This window comes from Atractosteus spatula (assembly GCF_055471065.1).
Source record: "Atractosteus spatula isolate fAtrSpa1 chromosome 10 unlocalized genomic scaffold, fAtrSpa1.hap1 SUPER_10_unloc_2, whole genome shotgun sequence".
In the NCBI taxonomy this organism is placed as follows: domain Eukaryota; kingdom Metazoa; phylum Chordata; class Actinopteri; order Semionotiformes; family Lepisosteidae; genus Atractosteus; species Atractosteus spatula.
The window spans coordinates 2,712,596-2,724,812 of NW_028296622.1; the positions used below are offsets into that span (position 1 = coordinate 2,712,596).

Sequence of the window (12,217 nt, forward strand, 5' to 3'; positions counted from 1 at the left end):
AGGAGACACAGGAGAGAGAGACACCAGGGAGAGGGGTGTGTGAAAGGAGACAAAGGAGGGAGGGGAGTGTCAGAGGAGACACAGGAGAGAGAGACACCAGGGAGAGAGGCGTGTGAGATGAGACACAGGAGAGAGGGGAGTGAGAGGAGACACAGGAGAGAGGGGTGTGAGAGGAGAGACAGGAGAGAGGTGTGTGAGAGGAGACAGAGGAGAGAGGGGTGTGAGAGGAGACACAGGAGAGAGGGGTGTGAGAGAAGAGACAGGAGAGAGGGGTTTGAGAGGAGACACAGGAGGGTGTGAGAGGAGAGACAGGAGAGAGGGGTGTGAGAGGAGACACAGGAGGGTGTGAGAGGAGACACAGGAGGGTGTGAGAGGAGAGAGGGGTGTGAGCAGAGACAGGAGAGAGGGGTGTGAGGAGAGACAGGAGAGAGGGGTGTGAGAGGAGACACAGGAGGGTGTGAGAGGAGACACAGGAGAGAGGGGTGTGAGAGGAGAGACAGGAGAGAGGGGTGTGAGAGGAGAGAGAGGAGAGAGGGGTGTGAGAGGAGAGACAGGAGAGAGGGGTGTGAGAGGAGAGACAGGAGAGAGGGGTGTGAGGAGAGACAGGAGAGAGGTGTGTGAGAGGAGACACATGAGGGTGTGAGAGGAGACAGAGGAGAGAGGGGAGTGTGAGAGGAGAGACAGGAGAGAGGTGTGTGAGAGGAGACAGAGGAGAGAGGAGTGTGAGAGGAGACACAGGAGAGAGGGGTGTGAGAGAAGAGACAGGAGAGAGGGGTGTGAGAGGAGACACAGGAGGGTGTGAGAGGAGAGACAGGAGAGAGGGGTGTGAGAGGAGACACAGGAGGGTGTGAGAGGAGACACAGGAGGGTGTGAGAGGAGAGAGGGGTGTGAGCAGAGACAGGAGAGAGGGGTGTGAGGAGAGACAGGAGAGAGGGGTGTGAGAGGAGACACAGGCGGGTGTGAGAGGAGACACAGGAGAGAGGGGTGTGAGAGGAGAGACAGGAGAGAGGGGTGTGAGAGGAGACACATGAGGGTGTGAGAGGAGACAGAGGAGAGAGGGGAGTGTGAGAGGAGAGACAGGAGAGAGGTGTGTGAGAGGAGACAGAGGAGAGAGGAGTGTGAGAGGAGACACAGGAGGGTGTGAGAGGAGACAGAGGAGAGACAGGAGAGAGGGGTGTGAGAGGAGAGACAGGAGAGAGGCGAGTGTGAGAGGAGACAGAGGAGAGAGGAGTGTGAGAGGAGAGACAGGAGAGAGGGGTGTGAGAGGAGAGACAGGAGAGAGGGGTGTGAGGAGAGACAGGAGAGAGGTGTGTGAGAGGAGACACATGAGGGTGTGAGAGGAGACAGAGGAGAGAGGGGAGTGTGAGAGGAGAGACAGGAGAGAGGTGTGTGAGAGGAGACAGAGGAGAGAGGAGTGTGAGAGGAGACACAGGAGAGAGGGGTGTGAGAGGAGAGACAGGAGAGAGGGGTGTGAGAGGAGACAGAGGAGAGAGGGGAGTGTGAGAGGAGAGACAGGAGAGAGGTGTGTGAGAGGAGACAGAGGAGAGAGGAGTGTGAGAGGAGACACAGGAGAGAGGGGTGTGAGAGAAGAGACAGGAGAGAGGGGTGTGAGAGGAGACACAGGAGGGTGTGAGGGGAGAGACAGGAGAGAGGGGTGTGTGAGAGGAGACACAGGAGGGTGTGAGAGGAGACACAGGAGGGTGTGAGGGGAGACACAGGAGGGTGTGACAGGAGAGAGGGACGGTGCTCGAGCTCTGAGTGACGCCTCTCTGTGTCTCTGTCTGTCAGGTGATCTGCTGTGAAGGAAACGCTGGTTTCTATGAGATCGGATGCATGAACACGCCTCTGGAAGGTACGAGTCTGCCGATGGGTTAGTGATCACTGAACACTGTTAGATCACACACACACTACACACCATCACTGATCACTGTTAGAGCACACACAATACACACCATCACTGAACACTGTTAGAGCACACACACTACACACCATCACTGATCACTGTTAGAGCACACACACACCATCACTGATCACTGTTAGATCACACACACTACACATCATCACTGATCACTGTTAGAGCACACACACACCATCACTGGTCACTGTTAGAGCACACACACATCATCACTGATCACTGTTAGATCACACACAATACACACCATCACTGAACACTGTTAGAGCACACACACTACACACCATCACTGATCACTGTTAGAGCACACACAATACACACCATCACTGAACACTGTTAGAGCACACACACACCATCACTGATCACTGTTAGATCACACACACACCATCACTGAACACTGTTAGATCACACACACTACACACCATCACTGATCACTGTTAGAGCACACACAATACACACCATCACTGAACACTGTTAGAGCACACACACACCATCACTGAACACTGTTAGAGCACACACACATCATCACTGATCACTGTTAGATCACACACACACACACCATCACTGAACACTGTTAGAGCACACACAATACACACCATCACTGAACACTGTTAGAGCACACACACTACACACCATCACTGATCACTGTTAGAGCACACACAATACACACCATCACTGAACACTGTTAGAGCACACACACACCATCACTGATCACTGTTAGATCACACACACTACACACCATCACTGGTCACTGTTAGAGCACACACAATACACACCATCACTGAACACTGTTAGAGCACACACACTACACACCATCACTGATCACTGTTAGAGCACACACAATACACACCATCACTGAACACTGTTAGAGCACACACACACCATCACTGATCACTGTTAGATCACACACACACCATCACTGAACACTGTTAGATCACACACACTACACACCATCACTGATCACTGTTAGAGCACACACAATACACACCATCACTGAACACTGTTAGAGCACACACACTACACACCATCACTGATCACTGTTAGAGCACACACAATACACACCATCACTGAACACTGTTAGAGCACACACACACCATCACTGATCACTGTTAGATCACACACACACCATCACTGAACACTGTTAGATCACACACACTACACACCATCACTGATCACTGTTAGAGCACACACAATACACACCATCACTGAACACTGTTAGAGCACACACACACCATCACTGAACACTGTTAGAGCACACACACACCATCACTGATCACTGTTAGATCACACACACTACACATCATCACTGATCACTGTTAGATCACACACACTACACACCATCACTGAACACTGTTAGAGCACACACACACCATCACTGAACACTGTTAGATCACACACACATCATCACTGATCACTGTTAGATCACACACACTACACACCATCACTGATCACTGTTAGATCACACACAATACACACCATCACTGATCACTGTTAGATCACACACACTACACACCATCACTGATCACTGTTAGAGAACACACACTACACACCATCACTGATCACTGTTAGAGCACACACACACCATCACTGATCACTGTTAGAGCACACACACTACACATCATCACTGATCACTGTTAGAGCACACACACACACACCATCACTGAACACTGTTAGATCACACACACACCATCACTGATCACTGTGAGATCACACACACTACACACCATCACTGATCACTGTTAGAGCACACACACTACACACCATCACTGATCACTGTTAGATCACACACACACCATCACTGATCACTCTTAGATCACACACACTACACACCATCACTGATCACTGTTAGATCACACACACTACACACCATCACTGATCACTGTTAGATCACACACACTACACACCATCACTGATCACTGTTAGAGCACACACACATCATCACTGATCACTGTTAGAGCACAGACACTATTCACCATCACTGATCACTGTTAGATCACACACACTACACACCATCACTGATCACTGTTAGATCACACACAATACACACCATCACTGAACACTGTTAGAGCACACACACTACACACCATCACTGATCACTGTTAGAGCACACACACACCATCACTGATCACTGTTAGATCACACACACTACACACCATCACTGGTCACTGTTAGAGCACACACACATCATCACTGATCACTGTTAGATCACACACAATACACACCATCACTGAACACTGTTAGAGCACACACACTACACACCATCACTGATCACTGTTAGAGCACACACAATACACACCATCACTGAACACTGTTAGAGCACACACACACCATCACTGATCACTGTTAGATCACACACACACCATCACTGAACACTGTTAGATCACACACACTACACACCATCACTGATCACTGTTAGAGCACACACAATACACACCATCACTGAACACTGTTAGAGCACACACACACCATCACTGAACACTGTTAGAGCACACACACACCATCACTGATCACTGTTAGATCACACACACTACACATCATCACTGATCACTGTTAGATCACACACACTACACACCATCACTGAACACTGTTAGATCACACACACTACACACCATCACTGATCACTGTTAGAGCACACACAATACACACCATCACTGAACACTGTTAGAGCACACACACACCATCACTGAACACTGTTAGAGCACACACACACCATCACTGATCACTGTTAGATCACACACACTACACATCATCACTGATCACTGTTAGATCACACACACACACACCATCACTGAACACTGTTAGAGCACACACAATACACACCATCACTGAACACTGTTAGAGCACACACACTACACACCATCACTGATCACTGTTAGAGCACACACAATACACACCATCACTGAACACTGTTAGAGCACACACACACCATCACTGATCACTGTTAGATCACACACACACCATCACTGAACACTGTTAGATCACACACACTACACACCATCACTGATCACTGTTAGAGCACACACAATACACACCATCACTGAACACTGTTAGAGCACACACACACCATCACTGAACACTGTTAGAGCACACACACACCATCACTGATCACTGTTAGATCACACACACTACACATCATCACTGATCACTGTTAGATCACACACACACACACCATCACTGAACACTGTTAGAGCACACACAATACACACCATCACTGAACACTGTTAGAGCACACACACTACACACCATCACTGATCACTGTTAGAGCACACACAATACACACCATCACTGAACACTGTTAGAGCACACACACACCATCACTGATCACTGTTAGATCACACACACTACACACCATCACTGGTCACTGTTAGAGCACACACACATCATCACTGATCACTGTTAGATCACACACACTACACACCATCACTGATCACTGTTAGAGCACACACAATACACACCATCACTGAACACTGTTAGAGCACACACACACCATCACTGATCACTGTTAGATCACACACACACCATCACTGAACACTGTTAGATCACACACACTACACACCATCACTGATCACTGTTAGAGCACACACAATACACACCATCACTGAACACTGTTAGAGCACACACACACCATCACTGAACACTGTTAGAGCACACACACACCATCACTGATCACTGTTAGATCACACACACTACACATCATCACTGATCACTGTTAGATCACACACACTACACACCATCACTGAACACTGTTAGAGCACACACACACCATCACTGAACACTGTTAGATCACACACACATCATCACTGATCACTGTTAGATCACACACACTACACACCATCACTGATCACTGTTAGATCACACACAATACACACCATCACTGATCACTGTTAGATCACACACACTACACACCATCACTGATCACTGTTAGAGAACACACACTACACACCATCACTGATCACTGTTAGAGCACACACACACCATCACTGATCACTGTTAGAGCACACACACTACACATCATCACTGATCACTGTTAGAGCACACACACACACACCATCACTGAACACTGTTAGATCACACACACACCATCACTGATCACTGTGAGATCACACACACTACACACCATCACTGATCACTGTTAGAGCACACACACTACACACCATCACTGATCACTGTTAGATCACACACACACCATCACTGATCACTCTTAGATCACACACACTACACACCATCACTGATCACTGTTAGATCACACACACTACACACCATCACTGATCACTGTTAGATCACACACACTACACACCATCACTGATCACTGTTAGAGCACACACACATCATCACTGATCACTGTTAGAGCACAGACACTATTCACCATCACTGATCACTGTTAGATCACACACACTACACACCATCACTGATCACTGTTAGATCACACACAATACACACCATCACTGATCACTGTTAGAGCACACACACTACACATCATCACTGGTCACTGTTAGATCACACACACACCATCACTGATCACTGTTAGATCACACACACACCATCACTGAACACTGTTAGATCACACACACTACACACCATCACTGATCACTGTTAGAGCACACACACTACACATCATCACTGGTCACTGTTAGATCACACACACACCATCACTGATCACTGTTAGATCACACACACACCATCACTGATCACTGTTAGATCACACACACTACACACCATCACTGATCACTGTTAGATCACACACACATCATCACTGATCACTGTTAGATCACACACACTACACACCATCACTGATCACTGTTAGATCACACACACACCATCACTGAACACTGTTAGATCACACACACTACACACCATCACTGATCACAGTGATCGTTCTGCACCAGTCACCCCTCCTGGGAGACGCACAGTGATCGTTCTGCAGCAGTCACCCCTCCTGGGAGACGCACAGTGATCGTTCTGCAGCAGTCACCCCTCCTGGGAGACGCACAGTGATCGTTCTGCAGCAGTCACCCCTCCTGGGAGACGCACAGTGATCGTTCTGCAGCAGTCACCCCTCCTGGGAGACGCACAGTGATCGTTCTGACCCAGTCACCCCTCCTGGGAGACGCACAGTGATCGTTCTGCACCAGTAACCCCTCCTGGGAGACGCACAGTGATCGTTCTGCACCAGTAACCCCTCCTGGGAGACGCACAGTGATCGTTCTGACCCTGACCCTTCTCTCCTCTCAGGGGGGTACTCCGTTCTGGGCTGGAATCACCCCGGATTCGCAGGGAGCACGGTAAGGACACCCCGTTCTCTACTGCCCCCCAGATCGGACAACCATGAGCCCAGTGCAACACGCAACACCGTCACAGCATGAGCCCAGTACAACACACAACACCGTCACAGCATGAGCCCAGTACAACACAGCACTGTCACAGCATGAGCCCAATACAACACACAACACCGTCACAGCATGAGCCCAGTACAACACAACACCGTCACAGCATGAGCCCAGTACAACACAACACCTTCACACCATGAGCCCAGTACAACACACAACACCGTCACAGCTTGAGCCCAGTACAACACAACACCGTCACAGCATGAGCCAAGTACACACACAACACCGTCACAGCATGAGCCCAGTACAACACAACACCGTCACAGCATGAGCCCAGTACAACACAACACCGTCACAGCTTGAGCCCAGTACAACACACAACACCGTCACAGCATGAGCCCAGTACAACACACAACACCGTCACAGCATGAGCCCAGTACAACACAACACCTTCACACCATGAGCCCAGTACAACACACAACACCGTCACAGCATGAGCCCAGTACAACACAACACCGTCACAGCATGAGCCCAGTACAACACAACACCGTCACAGCTTGAGCCCAGTACAACACAACACCTTCACACCATGAGCCCAGTACAACACACAACACCGTCACAGCTTAAGCCCAGTACAACACACAACACCGTCACAGCATGAGCCCAGTACAACACACAACACCGTCACAGCTTAAGCCCAGTACAACACACAACACCGTCACAGCTTGAGCCCAGTACAACACACAACACCGTCACAGCTTGAGCCCAGTACGACACACAACACCGTCACAGCATGAGCCCAGTACAACACACAACACCGTCACAGCATGAGCCCAGTACAACACAACACCGTCACAGCATGAGCCCAGTACAACACACAACACCGTCACAGCTTAAGCCCAGTACAACACACAACACCGTCACAGCTTGAGCCCAGTACAACACACAACACCGTCACAGCATGAGCCCAGTACGACACACAACACCGTCACAGCATGAGCCCAGTACAACACAACACCGTCACAGCATGAGCACAGTATAACACACAACAGCGTCACAGCATGAGCCCAGTAGGACACACAACACCGTCACAGCTTGAGCCCAGTAGGACACACAACACCGTCACAGCTTGAGCCCAGTACGACACACAACACCGTCACAGCATGAGCCCAGTACAACACAACACCGTCACAGCATGAGCCCAGTACAACACACAACACCGTCACAGCATGAGCCCAGTACAACACAACACCGTCACAGCATGAGCCCAGTACAACACACAACACCGTCACACCATGAGCCCAGTACAACACACAACACCGTCACACCATGAGCCCAGTACAACACAACATTGTCACAGCATGAACCCAGTACAACACACAACACCATCACAGCATGAGCCCAGTACAACACACAACACCATCACACCATGAGCCCAGTACAACACAACACCGTCACAGCATGAGCCCAATACAACACACAACACCGTCACACTATGAGCCCAGTACAACACACAACACCGTCACAGCATGAGCCCAGTACAACACAACACCGTCACAGCATGAGCACAGTATAACACACAACACCGTCTCAGCATGAGCCCAGTACGACACACAACACCGTCACACCATGAGCCCAGTACGACACACAACACCGTCACAGCATGAGCCCAGTACAACACACAACACCGTCACACCATGAGCCCAGTACAACACACAACACCGTCACAACATGAGCCCAGTACAACACACAACACCGTCACATCATGAGCCCAGTACAACACACAACACCGTCAAAGCTTGAGCCCAGTACGACACACAACACCGTCACAGCATGAGCCCAGTACGATACACAACACCGTCACAGCTTGAGCCCAGTACGACACACAACACCGTCACAGCTTGAGCCCAGTACAACACAACACCGTCATAGCATGAGCCCAGTACAACACACAACACCGTCACAGCTTGAGCACAGTACAACACAACACTGTCACAGCTTGAGCCCAGTACAACACACAATATCGTCACACCATGAGCCCAGTACAACACACAACACTGTCACACCATGAGCCCAGTACAACACACAACACCGTCACAGCATGAGCTCAGTACAACACACAATATCGTCACACCATGAGCCCAGTACAACACACAACACTGTCACACCATGAGCTCAGTACAACACACAACACCGTCACAGCATGAGCACAGTATAACACACAACACCGTCACACCATGAGCCCAGTATAACACACAACACCGTCACAGCATGAGCCCAGTATAACACACAACGGCGTCACAGCATGAGCTCAGTACAACACACAACACCGTCACAGCATGAGCCCAGTACACACACAACACCGTCACAGCATGAGCCCAGTACAACACACAACACCGTCACAGCATGAGCCCAGTACAACACACAACACCGTCACAGCATGAGCCCAGTACAATACACAACACCGTCACAGCATGAGCCCAGTATAACACACAACACCATCACAGCATGAGCCCAGTACAACACACAACACCGTCACAGCATGAGCCCAGTACAACACACAACACCGTCACAGCATGAGCCCAGTACAACACAACACCGTCACACCATGAGCCCAGTATAACACACAACACCATCACAGCATGAGCCCAGTACAACACACAACACCGTCACACCATGAGCCCAGTACAACACACAACACCGTCACAGCATGAGCGCAGTACAACACACAACACTGTCACACCATGAGCTCAGTACAACACACAACACCGTCACAGCATGAGCCCAGTACAACACACAACACCGTCACAGTAGCTGTTATTTCACCGTTGTTCCCTCTGTGACCTGCAGGGGGTGCCGTTTCCCCAGAACGAGGCGAACGCTATGGACGTGGTGATGCAGTACGCTATCCAGCGTCTGGGCTTCCAGCCAGAGGACATCGTCCTGTACGCCTGGTCCATCGGGGGCTTCACAGGTACAGGCAGTGTGTCTGTATGAACCCCTCTCTCTCTCAGTGCAGTGTTCATGTACTGGAGTGTCCAGTCAGTGTGTCTGTATGAACCCCTCTCTCTCTCAGTGCAGTGTTAATGTACTGGAGTGTCCAGTCAGTGTGTGTGTATGAACCCCTCTCTCTCTCAGTGCAGTGTTAATGTACTGGAGTGTCCAGTCAGTGTGTGTGTATGAACCCCTCTCTCTCTCAGTGCAGTGTTCATGTACTGGAGTGTCCAGTCAGTGTGTCTGTATGAACCCCTCTCTCTCTCAGTGCAGTGTTAATGTACTGGAGTGTCCAGTCAGTGTGTGTGTATGAACCCCTCTCTCTCTCAGTGCAGTGTTAATGTACTGGAGTGTCCAGTCAGTGTGTCTGTATGAACCCCTCTCTCTCTCAGTGCAGTGTTCATGTACTGGAGTGTCCAGTCAGTGTGTCTGTATGAACCCCTCTCTCTCAGTGCAGTGTTCATGTACTGGAGTGTCCAGTCAGTGTGTCTGTATGAACCCCTCTCTCTCAGTGCAGTGTTCATGTACTGGAGTGTCCAGTCAGTGTGTCTGTATGAACCCCTCTCTCTCTCAGTGCAGTGTTCATGTACTGGAGTGTCCAGTCAGTGTGTGTGTATGAACCCCTCTCTCTCAGTGCAGTGTTCATGTACTGGAGTGTCCAGTCAGTGTGTCTGTATGAACCCCTCTCTCTCAGTGCAGTGTTCATGTACTGGAGTGTCCAGTCAGTGTGTCTGTATGAACCCCTCTCAATTCAATTCAATTCAATTCAAGGTGCTTTATTAGCATGACCGATGGGTACAATCAGTGTTGCCAAAGCAAATGAAAGTAATGATATTTACATGAAACAAAACAAAAATAGAAGTAAAATAAAATCTACAGACATATTACAGACATTTACAACAAAGACATATTATACAATATTGACATATTCTGTAGGCGGCTGGAGCATTATTGGGAGACAGACTCACTGTTCCTCAGGCTGTGACAGGAGATCACATACTGGGCTGCCAGTTCAACTGAGTTCCCTCCTCCCTCTCCCAGTAGGATTGGGACCCGTTGTGATTCTGGCAGGTGTGGGAACTCGGGGATTAGATTTCTGAATTTAGGGAAGAATGTTTCTCTAATCCCAGAGTATCTGTCACAGTGCAGTAGGAAGTGCACCTCTGTCTCTATTTCTCCCCGCTGGCAGTGGGAGCACAGCCTGTCCTCTCTGGACAGCCAGGTCTGCCTGTGTCGCCCAGTTTCTATGGCCAGGTTGTGGTCACTGAGCCTGTACTTCGTCAGGGTCTGATTCTGTTTGTTATTTTTTATTTTGGTCAAATATTCAGCTAGTGTGTATTGTCTGTTTAAGGTTCTGTAACATTCCAGTTTATGTTGTGTCTGTGTGTGTGTGTCCCAGTGTGTGAGATATTGCTGTTTGATCTGTGCTGTGATGTGGTTGAGTCTGGGTTGTGGTGCTCTAGCAGTGCTGTCCTGAGGCTGGTTAGTGTCGGTGTGGCTCAGGTCGGTGAGCCTCAGGACCAGCTGGCTCAGGGGGCTCTGTTTTGGGCTCAGCTCTTGGCTCAGCAGGGCTTTGTGGTGGTAGGAATTTTGGTCACTGTTTTTTAGGTGTAGCCAATACTTGAATATTCTTTTCTGTATGTTTATCAATAGTGGGTACTGGCCTAATTCGGCCCTGCACCCGTTGTTAGGAGTTCTTCTCTGCACACGGAGGATGTTTCTACAGATCTCCATGTGCAGAGTTTCTGTGGGGTGTTTGTCCCATTGGGTGTAATCCTGGTCTGTGAGGGGACCCCACACTTCACTGCCGTATAGGGCAATGGGTTGGATTACACTTTCAAGTATTTGGAGCCAGATTCTTGTTGGTGGGTTGATGTTGAAGAGCCTCTTTCTTATTGCGTAGAAAGCCCTGAGTGCCTTCTCCCTCAGTGCCTTCACTGCCAGGTCAAAACTCCCGGAAGAGCTGATGGTGAGACCGAGATAT

The 12,217-nt window shown here is 49.4% G+C and overlaps 1 protein-coding gene across 1 annotated transcript in view; it reads left to right on the plus strand.

Moving 5' to 3' along the window:
- Positions 1–12,217, plus strand: part of LOC148812651 (phosphatidylserine lipase ABHD16A-like) — a 105,378-nt gene that overhangs the window by 68,874 nt on the left and 24,287 nt on the right. Inside the window, exons 10-12 of the mRNA XM_088908608.1 lie at positions 1,789–1,852; positions 7,145–7,194; positions 10,090–10,213. Of these exons, the coding sequence (XP_088764734.1) occupies positions 1,789–1,852; positions 7,145–7,194; positions 10,090–10,213 (238 nt within the window). The remainder of the gene's footprint in view (positions 1–1,788; positions 1,853–7,144; positions 7,195–10,089; positions 10,214–12,217) is intronic.